This window comes from Pristiophorus japonicus, chromosome 16 (genome assembly GCF_044704955.1).
Source record: "Pristiophorus japonicus isolate sPriJap1 chromosome 16, sPriJap1.hap1, whole genome shotgun sequence".
Lineage (NCBI taxonomy): Eukaryota > Metazoa > Chordata > Chondrichthyes > Pristiophoridae > Pristiophorus > Pristiophorus japonicus.
In genome coordinates, this window is record NC_091992.1 from 32311579 (window position 1) to 32337965 (window position 26387).

Here is a 26387-nt window from a genome sequence, read left to right on the forward strand (position 1 = left end):
TAAAAATTTGTAATGCTATATTTAGGAGTGATTTGCTAAATGGTACTATTAATACTTGATGTTTATGCATGATCTTGTGTAGCATAACTTAATTTTATATTTACTTTTTTTCCAGGTGCAAGTAAAGTTTCACTGCAGGCGATCTCCATTACTTTTTGCTGATATTTATCCAGAACACCAAAAATGCACAATCATTGGCCTTAACCAGATTTTATTAGAAAATATGTAAAGGTAATCATTTTATCAGTATACCTTGCCCCCATCGTCCACATAATCCTATATATTGAGCCTTGTTACTACAAGCCTCTTGCAAGAACAAACATCTCTGATGCTTGGAGAAGCCATAACCAGAAAAACAGATCAAACCTTGATCAGATTAGCCCCGATAGAAATTACTGATGGGTTGTAATGAGGTTTGGATAAAAATGCATTTTTAATGCAAGAACATAGATTTGTATTTGCACTACCGTCAGTTTTAATTTCACGCCTATGACATGATCATTTGACAAAAACAACACTTTAAAGAAAACTAAACCAGAACAGTGCATTACTGGGATTGCCGAGTGAATCTCAACCAGAGCTGAAAGCTAACTCATGTACTGCATCTTACAGCATACTACAATGTTTATTAAGCCTGTACTTGTACTGCCTTTCTGATGAGAAATTCTATCCAAAATATCACTTCATTACTATTTCAATTTATATGTTAAAATCTATGTTGCACGAATAAGTGCCATTATTTGAACACTAGTTTTGGAGCACTAGTTAAGAATTTTGTTTTACAGTCTTATTTTTTTAAATTTGGGAATCTCTTAGCTTGAGAAACTTGTACCATATTTTCTTTACCTTTTTTTTTCTAAATGTGAGACTTTTTAAACCTGACTCCTATCTCAAACATAAAGGAAACTGACAGTTTCACTTAGTTATTCTGTTTTCTAATTTAAGCCTAAATAACACTACCATTATGTTTTTGTTCATATTCATAAAATAAGCTGAGAACTATGACATTCTTTGGGACAAGACCAAGGAAAACAATTTTTACTGACTTCCTAATGCTGAGATCTGACTTCAGTATAATTTATGCACAGAGATAAATTCAAGTTACACTCTTGCACAGCATTGATGCCCTTGGGTGTTGTGTAAAGACCCTGATGTACTGGACAGTGACATTGTAACATACTAAATTACTTTATTTTTAGATTACTGTCTTTCCAGACAGATAGCAGTTGACAATTTTTGAATAAAAATGTAGGCTGTGGACTCCTCTACATTTCGTTTTCAATGCTGCTCCTACATTCAGCCAGCAGCAGACCTTTTAGCAGGGTGAGGTATATATTTGTGGGTTGGAGGTCCAAATTGAAGGAGAAAAAGCTGTTTGACTGGAAGCTAATGGTGCTCAACCAACTAAGGCAAGTGAAATGAAGTAACAAGAAAATCATGGTTATAAACTTGATGGGGTTTGAGCACTCTGAGCATCTGGATTCTAACACGAAGTAACCAGATTTTTTTGCTTCTGCTTTCTGCCACCTGTTGCCATTTACTGATGGAGAGTAGGCAGGCCCAGTATTGTTCTGCAACCTTCCACTAAGAGTTGAACAAGTGTTCAGGATCAACCCTCCTGTCACTTGCCCTAGACAGTCCAACTGAAGCCAGTAGCTCCCCATGTTGCGTGTATGGGGGTTCACAACCTCTGCTGCTATGATCTGTATCACTGAGTTGCTACATGTACATTTCTTTGTTGAAACTTCATCCAAGGACTAACTGATTTGTCATCTCTCAATTCTTCAGTGAAGACCATATTCAACTGTCATTCATGGAAATAACTTAAAGTCTTAAAATATATATGTGCATTATAAACAGTTTGCTGACCAATTTGAGTGTTTGATGAAGGCTGCAAAAGAGTTTTAACTGAACAATAAAATTTTGCACTAAGTATTAACCTTTTGGATTAATGTAAGTGAAAATGGTTAGTTTTAAAAAATATTATACTTTGGCAAATTTGTATTTGTTATTTTAAAAATCCATGTTGTTGAACTGTCTGTCACTCATAGAAGGTCATCCTTCAGGGCCAAGGAAAGAACTATTATTACTAAATTCCTGTCAGTCAGTGCAGCAGCGACGATGGGACCAAAGTGACCTTATAAAACGCCTCTAAGGTACACATTTTTGGGTACTGACTTGCTTATGAAGGGCTCTATACTCTTATTTCTCATGCAGTGTAGTCTCAAGCTTGAATTTCTGCATTTCTCAGTACTCTAATTACTTCAAATCAAGAAGCTGTTACTAAACAAAAATCTGGGATCGATGGTGAAATTTGCTTCTTTGAAAATCACTAGTGATAAATGTATTTATTTATATACTGTATTATCTATTTTAAGTGAAAACAAACTATGTACAAATGAGAAACTGATATGTGCAGGATTAAACATATGCACAAACATTTTGGCATTCATTGTTTTTAGGAAGATTTTAAGGCATTTTGTTCATCTCTTCAACTTGTATTTTCTTGAGGTATGACAATCTAACTTTAATCTATAATAATTGTGCTGTCTGGCAGAAAACTGTATCAATCCTTAAATGGATTTCTATCCCTCCAATTACATACAGCTCAGGAATCTTGTTTAGTCATCCAGGTTTAGAAGCCTAATTAATTTCTCAGTTATGACTAATACTGCATCACAAAAAAAACTTCCATCATCAGCCTTTCGAGGAACTGCTGGTGAGATATGGCGAGAGGTCAGCACTCTTGACAAATTTGAACTGCCCAATTCAATCATGTTGCACAGTTGGATTTGGATTTCATCCAGATAGGACCAATTTTACAATGTTAATTGTTAATGTTTTGGTATAAATGCATTAATACTGATTACAGTAATTAATTCCAGGCTTATCACTAATAGGATTTTTACTTCCACGATACTTTTAATTGGTCACCATGTGGGAACATAAAATTTCTTGGAACTTTTGCAAACAAAGCCCTTGCCAACTATGAGCTTATCGTGGATGTTTGCATCGACATCATGGTCCTGATGCAAACGTGGCTGAGGGGTGATGACACTTTACCCTTGAATGAAGCCTGCCCGCCTGGCTATACCTTCCACCACTTGCCCCGCTCAGACTGCCGTGGTGGTGATGTGGCTCTTATCACCAAATCACACCTTGGTCTGTCCCCCGACTCCTCCAGCACTTTCTCCTCCTTTTGAGCATTCTTATTCCACCCCACTCTCTCCTCCATTTAAAATTCTCATTCTTTACCGTCCATCTAAGTACCATAACAATTTTATTACTGAGATATCTCCACTGCTTTCCACCTTCAGCCTCTGCACCAAACGACTTCTCGTCCTCGGTGATTTCAACATCCATCTTAATTCATCATGCTCTCTCGAGTTCACTAGCCTCCTATCCTCTCAATCGCTCCCTCCATGTAAACTCCTCAACCCAAATTTACGGCCAGCCCCTCGACCTTGCCATCTTTTGTGGCCTCGCTACTCCCATCGTGTCAATCGCAGATAAGACTATCACTGACCACTTATTTGTCTTGCTCTCCACCCACATCCCCCTACAACCCCCCCCCCCCCCCCCCATCCAACGCTGCTTCTTTCTGTGTGTGCCCCTGGGAAAAAAAACTCCAACTCTCATACAATTGCACATGAAATCACAACTCTCCAGACTTTGGTCCTCCATTCACCATATTTCTGCGGCTACCGATCTGCTCAACCGCACCCTCACCACCAGCTTTTGATGCCCTACTCCATATTAAAACAATTACTCTCTCTCCCTGGTCGTTCCCCATGTATGGTTGTCCTCTTTGCTCCCTTAAGTCCAAGAGATGCAGATTTGAACAAATATGGCAGACAACTGGTTTAGCCTGGCTGGCACATAAAGCATCATCAGGTGGTCCTCCTCGTCTGCCAAAATTGCTCACTATTAATGCAAAGATAAACCCCGGCTTCTATTCTCCACTGCTAACGGTCTTCTTAAACCCTCTCCCTGTCTCTTCCACCCTCACCTCTGACAAGTGTGAGGAGCACATGGACTTCTTTGTCTTTTAAGATTGAGACCATCTGTTCAGCTACCTCTGCCACTTCTCTTCCTTCCCCTAGCCCACCTTCCTCTAAGGTTCTTTCTCCCCCCCCCCCCCCCCCCCCCAGTCCTGAACTCAAATCTTTCTCGCGTTTCTCGCCTCGTGACCTCTCCGCACTCATCTTGTCCATGAGATCCACTTCCTGCTCCCTTGATCCTATTTCCACCAAACTACTGACCACCCAACTTCCATTTCTGGCTCCCATGTCAGCTGACATTTTTAATGGTTCTCCTCAGGTCCTCTCCCATTCCCCCCTCCTCCTTCTCGACTTGTCTGCAGCCTTTGACAGTTGACCATCCCACCCTTCAACGTCATCCAGCTCGGTGGGTCTGCATTTGCCTGGTTCCATTCTTATCTATCTAATCATAGCCAGAGAATCACCTACAACGGTTTCTCTTCCCGCTCGGCATCGTTGTGGTGTCCCCGAAGGATCTATCCTTGGCCCCTCCTATTTCTCATCTACATGCTGCTCCTCAGCGACATCATCTGAAAACGCAGCATCAGTTTCTACATGTACACTGACGACACCCAGCTCTACCAAACCACCACATCTCTAGACCCCTCCATGATCTCTAAATTATCAGACCGCTCGTCTGACATCCAGTTCAATATGAGCAGAGATTTTCCCCAATAAAACATTGGGAAGACCAAAGCCATTGTTTTCAGTCCCCGCCACAAACTCCTTTCCCTAGCCACTGAATCCTTCTCTCTCCCTAACATCTGCCTGAGGCTGAACCACACTGTTCATAATCTTGGTGTCATATTTGACCCTGAAATCAGCTTCCAAGCACATATACACAGTATAACCTCCGTAACATTGCCCGTCTCCGCCCCTGCCTCAGCTCATCCGCTACTGAAACCCTCATCCATGTCTTTGTTACCTCTAGACTTGACTATTCCAACGCATTCCTGGCTGGCCTCCCACATTCTACTCTACGTGTACTTGAGGGCATTCAAAACTTGGCTGCCTGTGTCGTAACTCGTGCCAAGTCCCGTTCATCCATCACCCCTGTGCTTGCTGACCTACATTGGCTCACCTCTATTTCAAAATTGGTGGCTGTGCCTTCTGTTGCCTAGGGCCGAAGCTTTGGAATTCCCTGCCTATACCTCTCCGCCTCCTTCAAGACGCTCCTTAAAACCTACCTCTTTCACCTGCCCTAATTTCCCCTTATGTGACTCGGTATCAAATGTTGTCTTAATATGCCTGTGAAGTGCCTTGGCATGTTTTACTATATTAAAGACGCTATATAAATAAGTTGTTTTTGCTGAACTGTCAACAGGCAATTGCAGGACACACTAAAGTTACAAACAGCAATTAAATGAGTTAATCTGTTTCTGGCTTTCGATAGTAATTAGAGGAATGTTGGTAGATTGGGGGATCTGCCTGATTTTTGTTTTGAGCAGTGGTCTGCAATGTTCCCTCTCGCAGGGAAGATGTTTCCTCTGGCTGGGGAGTCCAGAACTAAGGGTAAGATGGGGGATGAGAAATTTCTTCACGCAGGTGGGAAGTGAATCTTTGGAATTCTCTACCCTGGAGGTTCAGTTGTTGAGTATATTTAAGACAGAGATTGATAGATTTTTGGATATTAAGGGAATTGAGTGATTCTATTGAATGGTGGAGCAAGCTCGAGGGGCCAAATGGCCTGCTCCTGCTTTTTGGGTGGCTGTGCGGTTCATTCAAAAATCGGTGCATGCATTTCACAGGGATCTATCCTTGGGCCTCTATTTTTCATCTACACGCTGCCCCTCAACTACATTATCTGAAGCCATAACTGGTTCTATATGCATGCTGACAACCGACCAGCTCACCACTTAAATAGATAGCATCAAGCATCCATTCCTTGTGATTTTTTTTTTTGCACCCAGGCAGTCCAAAACCTCAAGCTTAGGAACAGGAAAATTTACCTCCTGTCCAATAGGAATGAAATTAATGAATACGTAAGACAAGAACTATCAGTTATAGCCCACGTGAATTTGTAAAGGGCAGGTAGCATTTGACTAATTGAGTTTAACAAAATCCTTCTATATAAAAATCAAGGGAATATGGTGAATGTTGTATTATGGGTATTTTTCAGTCAGCATTTAATAAAGTGCCACATAAGAGACTTACAAAAATTTAAGTTGCATGGTATTAAAAGGAACATAAAAGTAAGAGTTGGAAAATGGATGTTTTTGGACTGGTGGTATTCCAGAATTCTTTTCCATTTGTCGGTGATTGGACTTAACCACAAGAGGAATAATGAAGTGCTCAAATACCAAATGAGAGAGAATGCTAAACTGAGGTAGAACATAACAGCAGACATAATTGGAATTGGCAGATAAGCAGCAGATGCAAATAAAAATATTACAATTAGAACATAAGTGAAAGGAAATAAATCATAAATACTAGGCAGAGGGACAGATCTTTAAATGTGGGAGTAGAGGTAGTAAAGATTAAGAGGGAAATTGGATTCTAGGTTTTATCTATAGTCATAGTATATGAAAGCAAGACAATGAATTTGTTCCAAGCCACTGGTTAGGTTCCAGTTGGAGTATTTTTTTTTACTCTTCAACTATGTTCTTTAATAAAAAATCATTATTACAATGGTTTATACATTAAACTTTGGGAAACAAAATTGTTCAAAGCCTTTAGCATCACAGCACATTCAATGAGTTGCTGAATTCTCAAGCTCTCCATTTTGCAATCAAGTAAAAATAAACAATTAAAACCAGGATAGCTATAAAACTATTTGCTCAAAGGTGAGACAGTTTATACTAGGAGGCAGGAATTTCATTTTTTTTCTCTGGGGGTTCAACTATTTGTAGACATCGATCTGCAAATTCCACAAAAATTGGTTCCTGCATAGCTGTCTTCATGATGCTTTCTTTATCCTCTGCTTTGTCTACTGTCAATAGCAACCGTCTAAGGTGAGGGTTACAAAGTAAACTCTTCAACTCCTCCGATTCTGCTGTTGGAATGACAGGAATGGAATAGACAGGAATGTAATAATCCATCATATTTAAAACTGAAGCCTAAGTGCCTTAAGTCCACTCCAGCAGAACCTAGCTCTCATCGACCCAGGGCCTGCTATAGATCTGCTTCAAAATTCCAGAGAATGGGGTTGGTAGTCAGCATCTGTGAGGGTGCTTCAGAGGCACTTGCCCCATTCCATGAGGACAAATGTTGGAGCAGTACCACGTTACTCCAAGGATGGACTCCCGATGTCTAGCTAGACTGAAAAGGCACTACATTAAAATTTGTAAAATGCTCCTAAGTAAGTATTCGGATAGTTAAGAGGCAATTGATCCCTTCTGTGATCAATTGCCTCTTTGTCAGGCAGTGTGGGTTGGAGTTCCTCAGTGACCATTATCAATATTGTCACATGATGAGCCAGCAGCAGTGCAAATGACTATGTTTCCCCTTGGCTCGGAGAAGGGGGACGTCACCATCTTGCAGCACTATAATTGAAACCCATTTCAAGTGACCGATGTCCAAGAACTAAAGCACCATCTTCTGTGTGAAAATCAGGTGCTTAAACACTTAACTATTACATTAATTGGTTCCAATTACTCATTCCCAATAACAAATGCTCAAGAGCCACAACTTTTTTTTTCAGTTGCAGTCAATTTTTAGCTACATACCCAACAGTTTCAATTTCTCTAATGGCACCCGATCAGATTCTTCATCTTCACCCAAGATATCATCTGTGGACCAATGGTGTCCTGTTAACATTTAAAAAAAAGACTTCAACACAACTTATTGACTTAGAGGGTAGTTCCTACATAATGAAAGAACCCACAGTACAATTATTTAATGGTCTTCTACAGAGAACCTAACAAATGATTAGTCTCTTTGTAGACATATATTTAAATCTACAGATGCTCAAAATCAAACTAAAACCTAGAAATTACCATAAATACATAATTTTAAACGGAAAGAGTTGGATTCCTGTTTTGTGAATCAATCCTTCATAAGAACAGAAAATGAGTTAAAACTTTAATCCATTTTTTCTACTTCATGCTGCCCATGTTCATTTTTGTCTCTCCCTCTCCTGACCTCCCAGTGTCACTCTCTTGTGCTTACATTTCCACCCAGCCCTGTTCTCCATCAGGAACTTAGCGACTGGATTGGGCGACACCATAACCCAGATCGCTGATTGGAGCGTGGGCAGGTACAACAGGAGTGGCGAGAGATTGCAGAGCAATGTGATCAGGGCCCAGGAGAGGTATGAGCTCGGGGCCCAGAAAAGGCATGGACCCAGGGGCAGCATAATCAGCCCACTCTGCGACATGTGCGTACTAGGTCCGTGCAGCAGACCTGGTCTCCAGTCGTCTTGGTTAATTAACCCTTGCCACTGGACCAAGACCTGCCAAGCCCATGTAGTGGTTGGTGTGCAACGGCCACCACATATTAAAAAAATCCAAGCACAGGCATCTTCCACCCTTCAATATGCAGTTCGGGACCTAGAATATTGGGTCCTTCATTGAAACACCTGTGAACTCATCCCTTTTTGGCGTGGAAGCAAGTTATCCTCGATTCGCTGGACCGCCCAAGAGGAGAGAGCAGAAGAGCATTGGACAACCGTTTGAGACCCAAATGAAAACAAGTGTCACCAGAACAATGTAAGTTGTTATTTACTGCAGCAGATATTAGGGTTGGACAATAAATGTTGGCCTTGCCAATGATGCCCGTATCCCACGAACAAATAAAAAATAATAATTTGGTCTTTTAATTCAGTGCTCATGGATATAGTGTGCATTGACTCACAAATGAAGTACATAGGAAATTCCTATTTGAAATCAGAACAGTGAGACAAAGAATATTAATAGATTAAGTGCCACATATTTGCATTAGCTTGACACAACTGCAATACAATTCATCTGAACTCCACATTTTAGTTAAATGATGTTTTAAAATTGGGATCCAGAACAGTTTGCAAATTGATTGTAGCATCTCAACACTTAAACAATTATAGCCTTGTAGATATTTCTCTCGTAGTCACCATAGTAAACATTATATCTGTACCGTTGCTGTCTTGCTGTGCAATTCCCCTCAGTGCTGGAGAAAGCTCCGAAATTGTTGACACTGAACCAGACTCCTGTGGTTTACAATCATCTAATAAAACAAAGTGCTGCTTTTAGTTATTTTACAGAAATAGAAGTACATGCACAAAGGTTCTTTGTCCAACTGTTAAATCACTTTTTTCTTGTATATAAAGAATACAAAGAACTTGTCAGAAACTGGAATATTTCACACTGCAGAATAACTGCAGCAGTACTTTAGAAAGCAGAACATTTTCAAAAAGCCAAGGCTTCAGTCACAATTGTGCAGATGGGAGGTGAGGTAGTATGCCCAAAGACAAATTTGGGTCAAAATCCTGGAACCCCCTCCCTAACATCACTGTGGGACTATCTTCACCCCATGGATTGCAGCAGTTCAAGGTGACAGCTCACCATCACCTTCTTAAGGGCAATTAGGGATGGACAATAAATGCTTCAGATTCCAGCATCTGCAGTATTTTGCTTTCGAACAAATGCTGACCTTGCCAGAGATATCCACATCCCAGGAACAAATTTTTAAAAAATAATTTGGGCTTTTAATTCATTGCTCATGGATAGTACATGCATTGCCTCACAAATGAAGGATAGGAAATTTCTATCTGAAATCAGAACAGAGTGAGACAAAGAATGTTAATACATTAAGGATAAAGGTGGACATTTTCCATGCAGGCCCTGGACAACACATCATCTTGGCATCTGCATTTGTGATATTCAGGGCTGAACCTATAGGCTTCCAATCCAATAAAGTTATTGAAAATCACCCCCTCCATCAAGAAGAATGCCAATTCACAGAGGATTTAAACAACCTTCTCAATATTCCAATCTACTCTTCAAACACTACTGCCAGAGGCTTTAAAGTTTCCTTTGGAAGGTTGGCTATTTTATAACAACCAGCTGTGAATGTTTAAAAATGTATAGAGACATTGAAGTTGAGAACGTGGGAATTGTATAGGAACAGTATAAGCTAACAAAGAATTCATGGAGGAATAGCCATGACATCTCAGACTCGAGACTGCGAAATGTTACAACACTAACACATATTGAAACAAAACCCACAGCTTGCAGAAAAACCTCAAGGTCTTATTAAATCATGTTATTAACCTGAAACATTTAACAGAAGGTCTTTGTTTAAAATCAGACCATACTTAGGTCAGCTTATGAGTGGACAAAGGGAAAGAGGGATCAAAAGAGATAGGCTGAACTAGGATGTCACTCTAGCCCTATCTTGTTATCTTTTGCCGAAAATGTATAACCATCGTCCCTTTACAATGTAACGTCACTTTGTCTGTAGGAAGTGGGTGCGTTCGAACAGACTTGCATTCCTTCTGTCTGATAAGGTCCCCGATCGGGATTTGCTATTTAAATAAAAGCTTGCTTTGTTTAAAGCACAAACGGTATTCGTTTCAGTAATTTTGCTGAACCAGATTGAGAAAAGAATCTACATTTACATTTGGTGTCAGAAGTGGGATCTCAACGGACGACTGCCGAAAACTTGCGAATTAAGAGCCAGACTAGCCTTGGACGAGACGAGGGGAAAGTGGCCACTGGAGTGAGTTTGATTTCAATATTGCTCCAGTTTCCCCCGGTTTCAAAAGTCTGAGGAAAGTTTAGCCACTCGCTGGTTCTCAGGTAGTGTCTGAACGAGATCCAGGACAATCTGGTGAATACCTTTCAAACTTAGAATAGGGATAGAGATAGGGAAATTGCGCGGTGACGCAAACCAAGCGGCGACTTGGAAAGATAGGTTAGAATAGGTAAGTATTGCGCGGTGACGCAAACCAAGCGGCGACTTGGAAAGATAGGTTAGAATTGCGCGGTGACGCAAACCAAGCGGCGACTTGGAAAGATAGGTTAGAAGTAGATCCGTGCGGCGACACGTAAAGTAGATATAGTTAGAGCTAGATAGGGATAGATGATCAATCATGGACCCAAAAATTAATAGGAAAGAAAAGAGACTCTTGTGAACGTCTGTTTAAATGAGAAATGCTTCTGTGATTTTTACTGTAAAAAAAAAGCTGGGGAGTTGTGGTTTGTTTTAGCTCCACCTACTTTTTCAAATAGAATGAAAGTTTTTTTTAACCCTTCGTAGTGTTGTCCTGTATGTGGGAAGTTTAAGAGTGTGAACCTTATTGAATTACGTATATTCGGATGATAAGTTACGGAGCCAGGAAATGCACAAAGGATAGCTTTGTTGAGTAAAAAAAAAAAGAAAAAAATACATGGTCCCAGTGGTTAAAAAAAAGGATTTGACATGCTCACTTACTTGTCGAAAGAAAACATTCAGAGAAGGCACAGCAAAACAACTGAGATGGATTCAAAAGGATTCAAAAAAAAATATTAAATAACACGACCTTGAGGCTGGAACAATTGAGATAACGAAAAGCAGTCCACAGCCTACGTGCCAGACTTCTCTCTAGTTATGGAAAAGACAAAAAAAAAGTAACGTACTAAATAGGTGCTGAAAGAAAAAAAAAATGTTCTGAGATTTTAAATTATGAGAAAAATTCCACTGCAGTCTAAAAAAAAATCACTCCTGTCGAGTTGGCAGAAAAACTCCATTAAATTAGGGCTTTCATTGACAGAAGGAGGACATATTAAAAACCGTAGACGTCTTAAAGAAAGAGTGCACGCACGAGAAACGTACTCAGAGTTCCACTGGGACCTCTGAGAAATGTATCGATAGACTACTAGTTAAAATGGTTGGCTTTGCGTTGACCGAGGCTGATGACGAAATTGAATTTCAGTAAACAAATGTGTGGTCCCGTTTTAAATCAAAAAAAAAAAATATCTTTGGCAAGTACTTGAATAAGAAGTTAAAAAAATATTGGAGTTTAATCAAATGCTGCCTTTCCTGATGAAAAGATTTTTTTTTCAGATGGTTACATGAAGTCACGTAATGACATCAGGTCTTCTTACAAACCTGTAAAGGAGTTAACCCTTTCCATTGACAGCCGTTTCATACTGAACATTATCAATTTGGATTTCTTAATAGAAAAAGACTCACCTAACAGAGGAATGGTGCGAAAGTCAGAATAAAAATAAAAATAAAAACAGAACTAGCTTATGTAATAATACTTGCCTGATACAATAAAGAAATAGATACTCAAACAAAACAAATTGAAGAGTTAAAAGGCTAAGATAAATAAGCTGAAAGGGATCCACAAACCCAACTTAACCCTGACCTCCGATTTCACGGAGTGACCTCGACATGCATGGATATAATGCAGAATCAAGGGACCTGTGGGCCCTGGTAAAGCAAACCCTGAGCCCAACTGAGCATGCCCGATTTCTAACTCACCTAGGACGTGCTACTCATGATGCATTGGTGGTTGCTCACCCTAACGATGTCCAGGATCGCCTAAACGCTATCTTTAATGCTCTCACCACGACCCTTCAGAAGCCCATCAGTATGGAGCCGCCTCGGGTGGAAGGACCAAAACCTGACCCAAGGGGATACCAGATGGAACCGCAGTATTGCGTGCAAGGTTGGGTGGATAAACGGGAATACGGTTATATCAAACACCCAAATGGCCTGGGCCCTGCTAATTACGGGCCGCCCTACTGTCCCCGGCCTGGTATGGGAAGAGGTCGGGGCTGGGAAAGACGAGATGGATGCTTTATTTGTGGGCAAGAAGGACATTGGAATAGAAATTGTCCCCTCCCGTCAGCACGAAAAAGGAAGAGGAGGAAGAGGAGGGGGGCAAGGGGGGAAGAGGACGGGGATCTTACACTAACTTCTCCCAGAACAACCCGTTTGGCCAACCGTCCCCCGATTCGTATTGACTACGCAGGGACCCTCCCCGGATGACGAACCGATGATATTGTTAAAAATTCGGAATGAGTGCCAACCCTTCTTGATAGATACGGGAGCCTTCATGTCTTCTGTACAATCAAAGCTTAAACTCCCCGCCTTCACTGAAACACAGGGACTGTCAGGATTCCTGGGACAAGTCTCTACATTCCTGGTGTCAGAACCGGTTAAAATGGGTTACCAGGAAGAATCAGTGGAACATCGATTTGTTATCACAACCAATCTGGACTGTAACTTGATGGCTAGAGACCTCTGCAAATTCCAGTTGCATTTGGAGTGTGGAGATGATGGGATTATTGTAAAACAGGGAACCCTTAAGCGGCAGTATACCACTAGAACCCCTCAGTGGTGGTCTCTGGACCTGCCGCAGGCACCCTATCACGTGACCCTAGCATACGATCCCAGTGGAAATGGGAAGACCTCTTCACTCCAGCAATCGATGTCCCCCATGCTCAGAGGCAGAGCAAAACCTCATCTTTGCTTGGGCCAGGCACCAGAGAACAGACCAGTGCAGCACCTGAGGCACAGACCATCCATCACGACTGCGTGGCAATGATCCGACTGGAACGATCTAAATATACCTTCCCAGCTCCAGTGGCAGGACTCCTGGGGAAGAAGATCAATTTCATAGGTACCCTTCCAGCGTTTGTGGCAGAATCGCGGGAGAGAAGGATCAAGGCAGTCGACCTCGAGGACAGAGGCAAGATGGTGTTCCTGCTGCAGCGAGGGGCAGCGTGGTTGAAAAAAGAGCCCCACCACGCTAAAGATTTGGAAGTTATGGTGCGCCAGGCTATAGACGAGGCTGACCCTACCAGCCGGGATGTGCAAATTCTAAAACATGGCCGAACAGTCCAATTCCACGGGGACCCCGAGAAGGTCTCAACGACTCTGCAGCATCATACTGGCTCTGGCATACCTGACTATGTGGATCCTCATGTGTGGGCAGAGGACCCCTCCCAAGTGGGTTATACTCCCATTGATCCGATTGAGATCCCAGTGCAGGGCAATGTGGGCTGGCCCTCTATCCGACAGAATCCACTGAAATCACAGGCAATCCTAAACTGACCTTTCGGCACTGTACTGCAATTAATCCGGCCTGTTTTCTTACTGAGCCACCCGAAGATGAGGAAGAACCCAGTCATGATTGTTTATCTTTAATTTAAGAGGCCACATCAGTCAGGGAAGATTTAGTTGATGTACCAATTAAAGATCCAGACTGTATTATGTATGTTGACGGAAGTTCTTCTATTAATCCAGAAGGTACACGAATCTCAGGATACGCCATAGTAAACCAGGAGAATCAGGTCTTGGAATCTGCCGCTTTTGAAACCGCCTATTCTGCCTAACAAGCTGAACTATTCGCCCTCACCCGAGCCTGTATCTTGGCCAAAGACCTCAAAGTCAATATCTATGCCTTTGGGGTGGCCCATGATTTCGGACAATTATGGAAAAATAAGCAACTAGTATCTGATTTGTTGCAAGCCGTCATGCTCCCCAAGCACATTGCCGTTGTTAAATGTACCGCCCACACCACCGGAAAATCCCCGGTTGATATAGGGAACCACTGTGCTGACAAAGAGGTTAAACAGGCCTCTCGTGACCAACAGATGGTAGTGCCCAAAATTATGAGTCAGACTAAAAATCCTGTGAAGGATAAGTTAGCCTCGGAAAAACCAATACCAACCATCCAAGATGCTATAAAAGCACAGGAGGACGTTCCTGAAAAAGATAAACTGTTGTGGAAATATTATGGATGTACTTATGACAATGTTTCTAAACTCTGGACCACTCCCGCGGAACAGACTTGCATGTCTGACGAGTTGGCTCTATGCGTTATTGACTGTATGCATTTTGCTACTCATTGTGGAGCAGGAACCACGAGTGATACACTTTTGGCTACTTGGTGGCACCCTAGACTCCAGGCGCTCGCCCAGAACATCAGTAGTCGTTGCCTGGTTTGCCAGCAACATAATCCAGGGAAGGGAGTCCCCTGTGATTGGGGTAAAACGCCCCTACCCGAAGGTCCCTTTGAGACATTTCAGTTGGACTACATTGAGTTGCAAAAAGTTCAGTGTTACAAATATGTGTTAGTAATAGTAGATGTGTTTAGCAGATGGATTGAAGCCTACCCTACCCTGGACAATAAGGCTCAAACTGTTGTTAAGGTGTTAATGAGGGGAATTGTTCCTAGATATGGTATCTCAGCTCGACTGATGACCACCTATGTTCTTTCTCTGACTCAGGCTCTGCGACTAGCTCACAACCAGGTTCAAGATGCTCACCTTGACCTCCCAGTTTTACCCGAATTGTCCCTCATGGCACCAGGGAAGTATGGATTCGGAAGGGATTGGAGCCACAATGGGAGGGGCCTTTTCAGGTGTTACTCACTACCCCCACTGCAGCCAAGGTTGAGGGGAGGGGTGCCTGGGTTCACCTGCACCACTGCAAGCTCACCACCCTCTAACGAACCTATTTTACTGGTTATTCTAACTCCTGTTTCTGTTCAAGACTTCCTCTTCTCCATAGCTGAACAAGGCCGTTGGCATCCTAATTGGAACGTGGACCAGTTTGAACTTTTACCCGTAGTAATAGACAGCCAGCTATACCGATACAAATACGAGAGAGGAAAGGCGGGTCAAAAGAGGGATCACAGAGATCAGGAGGAGTATCATACCGTTATCACATGAACGACCACAGGAAGGTCACCAAGTGGGAGAGTGCTGGAGATCCCATTAGTCAGACATTCCAGGGATGGTACCAACCAACCTACAACCGTGAAAAGGAACCCCCATTCATATCCCTGACCAATACCTCAGGGATTGGGAGGCCAACCGGGGACATATGTCTAACCCGAAATGACACCAGTAACAAGGGACATATCGTAGGGTACAGCAATTGCCCACAGTCTCAACCTCACCACAGGTGCACGAGTCACCATCCACTCTCACGATCCGAATCCTTGGTTGCCTAGGCGATGGACAGGGTTCTGCTATCTGGGATATGTGGTGCCATTTGTGCGGCAAGTACGTACCCTGGCGGAAGCACATGCCTCCAGCCGATACTAGCGAGCCATCACCCCCACCGACAAGTTCTTTGGGGTCTTAATGTTCCCAATCGGGATAAGACGTCTCATGGACGAAGTACAGAACCTAGAGACGATATTGGACAATAAGGACCGTAGCATTACAAAACCGAATGGCCCTCAATTACCTGTTAGCTGAGAAAGGGGGAATGTGTGCCCTGATAGTGCAACATTCAGATCCTTACATTCCTGATAGTTCAGAAAACATAACCAATCTCGCTGATCACATAAGAAGGGAGGTGAAGAAGTTATCCACACCAGCAGAAGGATCTAGCTGGTTTGATTGGCTATCAGATGGATCTTGGAGATCCTATCTAATTGTTGGTTGCCTTAACCTTTGTTGTAAAGTAATGATGGCAAGGTTAGCAAACCCTCTTGTGGTCAAGGGCTCCCGAGTTATGATCCAACGAACTAAAGAACTACTCGACACTAACAACAATATGATTCAGGAAATAGTGTGTGAACGGATGAATGCGATACTCCTAGAATGATCCTAAGTGTTATCATGGAATGATAAAAGGGGGGAATGTGAATGTTTAAAAATGTATAGAGACATTGAAGTTGAGAACGTGGGAATTGTATAGGGACAGTATAAGCTAACAAAGAATTCATGGAGGAATAGCCATGACATCTCAGACCCGAGACTGCGAAATGTTACAACACTAACACATATTGAAACAAAACCCACAGCTTGCAGAAAAACCTCAAGGTCTTATTAAATCATGTTATTAACCTGAAACATTAACAGAAGGTCTTTGTTTAAAATCAGACCATACTTAGGTCGGCTTATGAGTGGACAAAGGGAAAGAGGGATCAAAAGATAGGCTGAACTAGGATGTCACTCCAGCCCTATCTTGTTATCTTTTGCCGAAAATGTATAACCATCGTCCCTTTACAATGTAACGTCACTTTGTCCATAGGAAGTGGGTGCGTTCGAACAGACTTGCATTCCTTCTGTCTGATAAGGTCCCCGATCGGGATTTGCTTTTTAAATAAAAGCTTGCTTTGTTTAAAGCACAAACAGTATTCGTTTCAGTAATTTTGCTGAACCAGATTGAGAGAAAAGAATCTACATTTACACAGCCATCAACTAATCGATCCACACAGTAAAACTAAAATTGTGTTATTCAGCAACTTTAGGGAACCACACAGAACAATCCATACCTTTGTGTTTCTTGTAGCACCCCACAGAGCAACTGAAATAAATACAAAGCAGAATTATAATTAAGTTGACAAATAACATACCACAATTTTACTAACGAGTACCACTTAATAAACTGGTTAGCAAAATTAAAGCCCATGAGATTAAAGGGACAGTGGTAGTGTGGATACAAAATTAACTAAGGGACAGAAAGCATAATAGTAGTTGCCATTGGTTGTTTTTCAGACTGGAGGAAAGTGTGTAGTTGTGTCTTCCATGGGTGGGTGTTGGGACCACTGTTCTTTTTGATATATTTAAAAATCTGTTTAAAAAAGGGGGCAGGCAAAAGGCAGGTAACTATAGGCCGGTTAGTTTAACATCTGTAGTGGGGAAAATGCTTGAAACTATCATTAAGGAAGAAATAGCGGGACATCTAGATAGGAATAGTGCAATCAAGCAGACGCAACATGGATTCATGAAGGGGAAATCATGTGTAACTAATTTACTGGAATTCTTTGAGGATATAACGAGCATGGTAGATAGAGGTGTACCGATGGATGTGGTATATTTAGATTTCCAAAAGACATTCGATAAGGTGCCACACAAAAGGTTACTGCAGAAGATAAAGGTACGCGGAGTCAGAGGAAATGTATTAGCATGGATAGAGAATTGGCTGGCGAACAGAAAGCAGAGAGTCGGGATAAATGGGTCCTTTTCCGGTTGGAAATCAGTGGTTAGTGGTGTGCCACATGGATCAGTGCTGGGACCACAACTGTTTACAATATACATAGATGACCTAGAAGAGGGGGACAGAGTGTAGTGCAACAAAATTTGCAGATGACACTAAGATTCGTGGGAAAGCAGGTTGTGTAGAGGACTCAGAGAGGCTGCAAGGAGATTTGGATAGGTTAAGCGAATGGGCTAAGGTTTGGCAGATGGAATACAATGTCGGAAAGTGTGAGGTCATCCACCTTGGGAAAAAAAAACAATAAAAGGGAATATTATTTGAATGGGGAGAAATTACAACATGCTGTGGTGCAGAGGGACCTGGATCCCAAAAGGTTAGTTTGCAGGTGCAGCAGGTAATCAGGAAGGCAAATGGAATGTTGGCCTTCATTGCGAGAGGGATGGAGTACAAAAGCAGGGAGGTCTTGCTGCAACTGTATAAGGTATTGGTAAGGCTGCACCTGGAGTACTGCGTGCAGTTTTGGTCACCTTACTTAAGGAAGGATATACTCGCTTTGGAAGGGGTACAGAGACGATTCACTAGGCTGATTCCAGAAATGAGGGGGTTACCTTATGATGATAGATTGAGTAGACTGGGTCTTTACTCCTTGGAGTTCAGAAGGATGAGGGGTGATCTTATAGAAACATTTAAAATCATGAAAGGGATAGACAAGATAGAGGCAGAGAGGTTGTTTCCATTGGTAGGGGAGACTAGAACCAGGGGGCACAGCCTCAAAATACAGAGGAGCCAATTTAAAACCGAGTTGAGAAAGAATTTCTTCTCCCAGAGGGTTGTGAATCTGTGGAATTCTCTGCCCAAGGAAGCAGTTGAGGCTAGCTCATTGAATGTTTTCAAGTCAAAGATAGATAGATTTTTAACCAATAAGGGAATTAATTAAGGGTTACGGGGAGAGGGCGGGTAAGTGGAGCTGAGTCCACGACCAGATCAGCCATGATCTTATTGAATGGCGGAGCAGGCTCGAGGGGCTAGATGGCCTACTCCTGTTCCTAATTCTTATGTTCTTATATATTAATGACTTGGATATACGGGGTATGAAACTCGGAAATGTAGTAAACAACCAGTGCGGAGGATAGTAACAGACTTCAGGAGGACGTGGACTGGTGAGTAAATGAGGAATGTTTCCAATGATAGAAGTGTAAGTAACCAGAGGACACAGATTTAAGATAATTGGCAAAGGAACCGGAGGCAAAGTGAGGATTAAAACAAAGAGCCAATTATGATGATCTAGAGTGCACTGCCTGAAAGGGTGGTGGAAACAGATTCAATAGCAACTTTCAAAAGGAGATTGGTAAATACTTAAAAGGGGAAAGTTTGGAGGGTAATGGGACAGCTTTCAAAGTGCCAGCACAGGCTCAATTGGCCGAATGGCTTCCTTTTGTGCTGTATCATCCTATGACTCTGATAATATCCTTCTTCTGAATCTTTCAAATTACTTAAATAGAAGCACTTGCAGTATTTACTCCAACTGCAGAGTACACAAATCAGGCACCCTTCTCCTTCAGTAGCTCCCTGTAGTCTACAGATACAGTACAGAAGTTAGCCAGCATGGTGTTCAGATGGTCAGCCTGATGGTTTGGAGGTAAATGCCCAGTTTGTTGATCTCAGCTGGAGCAGCAATGGGTGAACAAGATCAGCTCGCCCTGCCAGTCAACCATGAAGGCATCACTAAGCGTGACCCCGCTTTGATCGCACATCAGAGGCCGAATAGCCCCCTGACACTGGGGGTGAAGAGGGCGAGTGGAAGCAAACCGCTGGCTGCAGCCGCGGGGTCGGCGGCCCAACGCGGCCTTCAGATCAGAAGGCGGGGCCATGCGGCCGCGGACCAGAATTTATAACTAACGCCGGCTGCGAGCGGCCGCTGCCCCGCTCCTGTTACAGTAAAGGCGGTACTCACTAGCGCAGGCCGCAGCGCGGACACCGGTATTTCGGCGGCTGCTCCTCACACACGCGGCAACTCAACATCCCGCACCTCCGTCCGCCGCGTGAGCGCGTCCCCCTGGTAACCGGCAACGGCCGCAGGCCGCCTCAATCCACAGCAGAGGAACTCCACCCCCTTCACAGGCACAATCAGCGGAGCGCCGACACACGGATCATTGCAGGCCAACAGCCCAGGGTCATCGTCATAGGGCAGTCCCTCGGAATCGAGGAAGACTTGCTTCCACTCTAAAAGTGAGTTCTCAGGTGGTTGTACAGTCCAATACGGGAATCACAGTCTCTGTCACAGGTGGGGCAGACAATGGTTGAAGGAAAGGGTGGGTGGGGAGTCTGGTTTGCCGCACGCACCTTCCGCTGCCTGCGCTTGGCTTCTGCATGCTCTCAGCGACGAGACTCTATAAGCTCAGTGCCCTCCCGGATGCTCTTCCTCCACTTCGGGCTGTCTCTGGCCAGGGACTTCCAGATGTCGGTGGGGATGTTGCACTTTACCACGGAGGCAGTGAGGGTGCCCTTGAAACATTTCCTCTGCCCACCTGGGGCTCGCTTGCCGTGTATGAGTTAGAAACATAGAAAATAGGTGCAGGAGTAGGCCATTCGGCCCTTCGAACCTGCACCACCATTCAATAAGATCATGGCTGATCATTCACCTCAGTACCCCTTTCCTGCTTTCTCTCCATACCCCTTGATCCCCTTTGCCGTAAGGGCCATATCTAACTCCCTCTTGAATATATCCAGTGAACTGGCATCAACAACTCTCTGCAGTAGGGAATTCCACAGGTTAACAACTCTCTGAGTGAAGAAGTTTCTCCTCATCTCAGTCCTAAATGACCTACCCCTTATCCTAAGACTGTGTCCCCTGGTTCTGGACTTCCCCATCATTGGGAACATTCTTCCTGCATCTAACCTGTCCAGTCCCATCAGAATCTTGTAAGTTTCTATGAGATCCCCTCTCATCCTTCTAAACTCCAGTCTTTAAAGGTCCAGTTGATCAAGTCTCTCCTCATATGTCAGTCCCGCCATCCCAGGAATCAGTCGCTGCACTCCCTCAATAGCAAGAACGCCCTTCATCAGATTAGGAGACTAAAACCGAACACAATATTCCAGGTGAGGCCTCACCAAAGCCCTATACAACTGCAGTAAGACCTCCCTGCTCCTATACTCAAATCCCCTAGCTATGAAGGCCAACATACCATTTGCCTTCTTCACCGCCTGCTGTACCTGCATGCCAACTATCAATGACTGATGAACCATGACACCCAGGTCTCGTTGCACCTCCCCCTTTCCTAATCTGCCGCCATTCAGATAATACTCTGCCTTCATGTTTTTGTCCCCATAGTGGATAACCTCACATTTATCCACATTATACTGCATCTGCCATGCATTTGCCCACTCACCAAACTGTCCAAGTCACCCTGAAGCCTTTTAGCGTCCTCCTCACAGCTTACACCGCCACCCAGTTTAGTGTCATCTGCAAACTTGGAGATATTACACTCAATTCCTTCATCTAAATCATTAATGTATATTGTAAAGAGCATTTTTCTCAGCACTGAGCCCTGCAGTACTCCACTAGTCACTGCCTGCCATTCTGAAAAGGACCCGTTTATCCCGACTCTCTGCTTCCTGTCTGCCAACCAATTCTCTATCCACGTCAGTACATTACCTCCAATAACATGTGCTTTGATTTTGCACAGCAATCTCTTGTGTGGGACCTTGTCAAAAGCCTTTTGAAAGTCCAAATACACCACATCCACTGGTTCTTCCTTGTCCACTCTACTAGTTACATCCTCAAAAAAATTCCAGAAGATTTGTCAAGCATGATTTCCCTTTCATAAATCCATGCTGACTTGAACCGATCCTGTCACTGCTTTCCAAATGCGCTGCTATTTCATCTTTAATAATTGATTCCAACATTTTCCCCACTACTGATGTCAGGCTAACCGGTCTATAATTACCTGTTTTCTCTCTCCCTCCTTTTTTACACAGTGGTGTTACATTAGCTACCCTCCAGCCCATAGGAACTGATCCACAGTTGATAGACTGTTGGAAAATGATCACCAATGCATCCACTATTTCTATGGCCATTTCCTTAAATACTGTGGGATGCAGACTATCAGGCCCCGGGTATTTATCGACTTTCAATCCCATCAATTTCCCTAACACAATTTCCCGATTTTTAAGGATATCCTTCAGTTCCTCCTTCTCACTAGACCCTCGGTCCCCTAGTATTTCCGGAAGGTTATTTGTGTCTTCCTTCGTGAAAACAGAACCAAAGTATTTGTTTAACTGGTCCGCCATTTCTTTGTTCCCCTTTATAAATTCACCTGAATCTGACTGCAAGGGACCTACGTTTGTTTTCACTAATCTTTTTCTCTTCACATATCTATAGAAGCTTTTGCAGTCAGTTTTTATGTTCCCAGCAAGCTTCCTCTCATACTCTATTTTCCCCCTCCTAATTAAACCCTTTGTCCTCCTCTGCTCTATTACAAAATTCTCCCAGTTCTCAGGTTTGCTGCTTTTTCTGGCCAATTTATATGCCTCTTCCTTGGATTCAACACTATCCTTAATTTCCCTTGTTAGCCATGGTTGAGCCATGTTCCCCGTTTTATTTTTACTCCAGACAGGGATGTACAATTGTTGAAGTTCATCCATGTGATCTTTAAATGTTTGCCATTGCCTATCCACCGTCAACCCTTTAAGTATCATTCACCAGTCTTTTCTAGCCAATTCACGTCTCATACCATCGAAGTTACCTTTCCCCAATTTCAGGACCCTATTTGAGAATGTATAGAGACATTGAAGTTGAGAATGTGGGAAAATGTATACAGACATTGAAGTTGAGAATGTGGGAAAAATGTATAGAGGCAGTGAAGTTGAACAAAGGATTCATGGAGGAATAGCCTTAAGAATGTCAGACTGCAAATGTTACAAGAGTGTGAATCTTATTGAATTACATATATTCGGATGATAAGTTACGGAGCTAGGAAATGCACAAAGGATAGATTTGTTGAGTAAAAGATAAAAAATACATGGTCCCGGTGGTTAAAAAAAAAGAATTTATTTGACACGCTCACTTACTTGTCGAAAGAAAACATGCAATGATTGATTACATTGGGTTGAAAGACATAAATTTAGTCTCGGAATGAGATAAAGAATGCCTTTTAAAAAAAAGGCTTCTAAGCTCAAAAAAAGTTTTAAATAAAGATTGAAATTACAAAGTTTGAATTGGGATTTTGAGATATTCAGAGAAGGCTCAGCAAAATACTGAGGTGGATTCAAAAAAAAAATTATTATTATATTAAATCTGCAGTTTAGAAGAGACAGTATAACACGACCTTGAGGTTGGAACAATTGAGATAACGAAAAGCAGCCCTCAGCCTACGTGCCAGACTTCCCTCTAGTTATGGAAAAGACGGGAAAAAAAAGACGCAACCTTGAAAGAAAACAAATTGAACGAATTTGAAAGAAAAAGTGTCTTCGATTGCCTGAGATTTTAAATTAACAAATTTACCGAGACCCGAGCCCTCTGTAAAATACAAAATCTAATTTGAAGAAAGGTGATCTTAAAAAAAAAAGACGTAACGTTCTAAATAGGTGCTGAAAGGAAAAAAAATGTTCTGAGATTTTAAATTATGAGAAAGTTCCAGTGCAGTTTGAAAAGATGCATCACTTCTGTTGAGTTGGCAGGAGAACGCCACTAAATTAGGGATCTCATTAATGGAAGGAGGACATGTTAAAACCATAGACGTCTTAAAGAAAGAGTGCGCACACGAGAAACATACTAAGAGTTCCACTAGGACCTCTGAGAAAGGTATCGATAGACTACGTAGTCAAATGGTTGGCTTTGCATTGACCGAGGCTGATGACGAAATTGAATTTCAGTAAACAAATAGCTATTAAAAATGTGTGGTCTCGTTTTAAATCAATTTAAAAAAAATCTTTGGCAAGTACTTGAATTAGAAGTTAAAAAATTGGAGTTTAATCTAAATGCTGCCTTTCCTGATGAGAAGACTTTTATTATGACGGCTTTACTAATGATTTCTGCTGTTTAACTGATTCCTAATTTCTAAGCAAGTTTTTAAGGCACAAAGACTTTTTTTTCAGATGATTACGTGAAGTCACGTAATGACATCAGGTCTTCTTACAAACCTGTAAAGGAGTTAACCCTTTCCATTGACAGCCGTTTTATACTGAACATTATTAATTTGGATTTCTTAATAGAAAAAAGACTCACCTAACAGAGGAAATGGTGCGATAGTCAGAATAAAAATAAAAACAGAACTAGCTTATGTATTAATACTAGCCTGATACAATAAAGAAATAGATACTCAAACAAAACAAATTGAAGAGTCCTGTGGCAAAAGAGCCAATGTACCCCATGGTAGGGAATCCATAAACCCAACCTAACCCTGACCTCCGATTTCACGGAATGACCTCGACATGCATGGATAAAAGATGAGTCAGACTAAAAATCCTGCAAAGGATAAGTTAGCCTCGGAAAAACCAATGCCAACCATCCAAGATGTCATTAAAGCACAGGAGGACGCTCCTGAAAAAGATAAACTGTTGTGGAAAAATTATGGATGTACTTATGACAATGTTTCTAAACTCTGGACCACTCCCGCGGAACAGACTTGCATGTCTGACGAGTTGGCCCTATGGGTTATTGAATGTATGCATTTTGCTACTCATTGTGGAGCAAGGACAACAAGTGACACACTTTTGGCCACTTGGTGGCACCCTAGACTCCAGGCGCTGGCCCAGAACATCAGTAGTCGCTGCCTGGTTTGCCAACAGCATAATCCAGGGAAGGGAGTCCCCTGTGATTGGGGTAAGACGCCCCTACCCGAAGGTCCCTTTGAGACATTGCAGTTGGACTACATTGAGTTGCAAAGAGTTCAGTGTTACAAATATTTGTTAGTAATAGTAGATGTGTTTAGCAAATGGATCGAAGCCTACCCTACCCTGGACAATAAGGCTCAAACTGTTGTTAAGGTGTTAATGAGGGAAATTGTTCCTAGATATGGTATCCCAGCTCGACTGAGTTCCGATAATGGCCCTCACTTTATTGGCCAAGTTAACGAAGAATTCTGTTCCCAGATGCGCATTAACCAGCAGCTGCATTGTGCCTACCAACCCCAAGCTGCGGGACTAGTTGAACGTGCTAATCAAACTCTTAAAACCAAGCTTGCAAAACTGGTAGCATCAACCGGACTCAATTGGCTCAAACTCCTTCCTATAGCCCTTTCCAGATCCGAACTACTCCCACCGGTAAGGCTAGACTGACCCCCGCTGAGGTCATTTATGGTAGGCCCCTTAGGACCCCCTGGAATCAGAATGTCCCCTCCACTGTCCAATTCCACCACATGACTGAGGAAATGACCACCTATGTTCTTTCTCTGACTCAGGCTCTGCTAATAGTCCACAACCAGGTTCGAGATGCTCACCTCGACCTCCCAGTTTTACCCGAATCGTCCCTCGTGGTACCAGGGAAGTATGTTCTGATTAAGAAATGGATTCGGAAGGGATTAGAGCCACGATGGGAGGGGCCTTTTCAGGTGTTACTTACTACCCCCGCTGCAGCTAAGGTTGAGGGGAGAAGTGCCTGGGTTCACCTGCACCACTGCAAGCTCACCACCCTCTAACAAATCTATTTTACTGGTTATTCTAACTCTTGTTTCTGTTCCAGACTTCCTCTTCTCCATAGCTGAACAAGTTCCTTCCTAGGAGCGTCCTGACTAACCGAGTGGGTCCCGAGGAGACCAGTTTGAACTCCTACTCATAGTGATAGACAACCAGCTACACCGACGGTGACCTGAGAAGAGAGGCGAGAAAACTGAAATCTTTGAATCAGCAAAATATTCGGACTATTTATCCTTGTCCATAAAGACACTACAAGAAACATTTTGTTCCTGAGTAACAAGATGAAACTGTGTCTGTGTGCCACAGTCTGTAGGGTAGCGTTGGTGTACGACAGGTGCGGCGCATGGGAGGGGAGACTGAAGCGAGAGCTCCATGTAAACACCTTTTTGTACATGTCTTATGTTTATGCGCAAAATGGAAACTTTTCTAGATGCTAGGTGTGCTCACATATCCCTATACATTCCAAAGGGGGAATTCCTTTGCGCCCCATTCCACTGACCCTAACTGAGACTGTCAAGTGGCTTCTGAGCCAGACTAGCATGAGAGGAGGGGGGAGCCAATGCAAATACGAAAGATGAAAGGCAGGTCAAGATGTTGGTCTGGGAGCAACCAGACTTTCAGCTGCGAGGCGGCCTGCCCTTCGGAGCTTTCCCCCAACTGTGAAAGAGTTAATAACGATACTTGCTTCTCATGTATCCCTCTTGCTTTCAAAGATTGCAATCTCACAGGTATCGTCAGAGGGATCACGGAGGGCAGGAGGAGCATCATACCGTTACCGTGTGGACCACCACGGGGACGTCACTAAGTGGGAGAGTGCTGGGTACCCCATTAGTCAAACGTTCCAGGGATGGTACCAACCAACCTACGACCGTGGAAAGGAACCCCCATTCTTAGTCCTAATACCTC

General features: G+C 42.8%; 2 protein-coding genes across 3 annotated transcripts in view; one reads left to right on the forward strand and one right to left on the reverse strand.

Annotated features, from left to right (window-relative positions):
• The window catches only part of LOC139226428 (unconventional myosin-XIX), a 62224-nt gene extending 59809 nt beyond the window's left edge, over positions 1-2415 (forward strand). Inside the window, exon 24 of the mRNA XM_070857195.1 lies at positions 116-2415. Within this exon, the coding sequence (XP_070713296.1) occupies positions 116-229 (114 nt within the window). The 3' untranslated portion in view covers positions 230-2415. The remainder of the gene's footprint in view (positions 1-115) is intronic.
• A 4184-nt stretch (positions 2416-6599) lies between these two features.
• Positions 6600-19937, reverse strand: znhit3 (zinc finger, HIT-type containing 3). Of its 2 annotated transcripts, none has more exons than XM_070857198.1 (5): positions 19801-19937; positions 17182-17213; positions 9090-9179; positions 7706-7786; positions 6600-7029 (listed from the first exon to the last, which is right to left on the reverse strand). In XM_070857198.1, the coding sequence occupies exons 1-5, from the start codon at positions 19866-19868 to the stop codon at positions 6839-6841; spliced, it is 462 nt and encodes a 153-aa protein (XP_070713299.1). In that variant the 5' UTR covers positions 19869-19937; the 3' UTR covers positions 6600-6838. The 2 variants fall into 2 exon arrangements, with proteins under 2 accessions (XP_070713299.1, XP_070713298.1); XM_070857197.1 differs by having other exon boundaries at positions 6600-7032; positions 19801-19936.
• Positions 19938-26387: the final 6450 nt, after the last annotated feature.

Excerpts from the sequence above, each read along its gene's own strand:
- znhit3 (XM_070857197.1), bottom strand. The coding sequence starts at position 19,868 with ATGTTGAGTTGCCGCGTGTGTGAGGAGCAGCCGCCGAAATACCGGTGT. Across the intron at positions 9,180-17,181 it reads GTGCTACAAGAAACACAAAG|ATGATTGTAAACCACAGGAG; the intron begins GTATGGATTGTT and ends TTGTTTTATTAG. Across the intron at positions 7,787-9,089 it reads TGCACAGCAAGACAGCAACG|GACACCATTGGTCCACAGAT; the intron begins GTACAGATATAA and ends AAATGTTAACAG.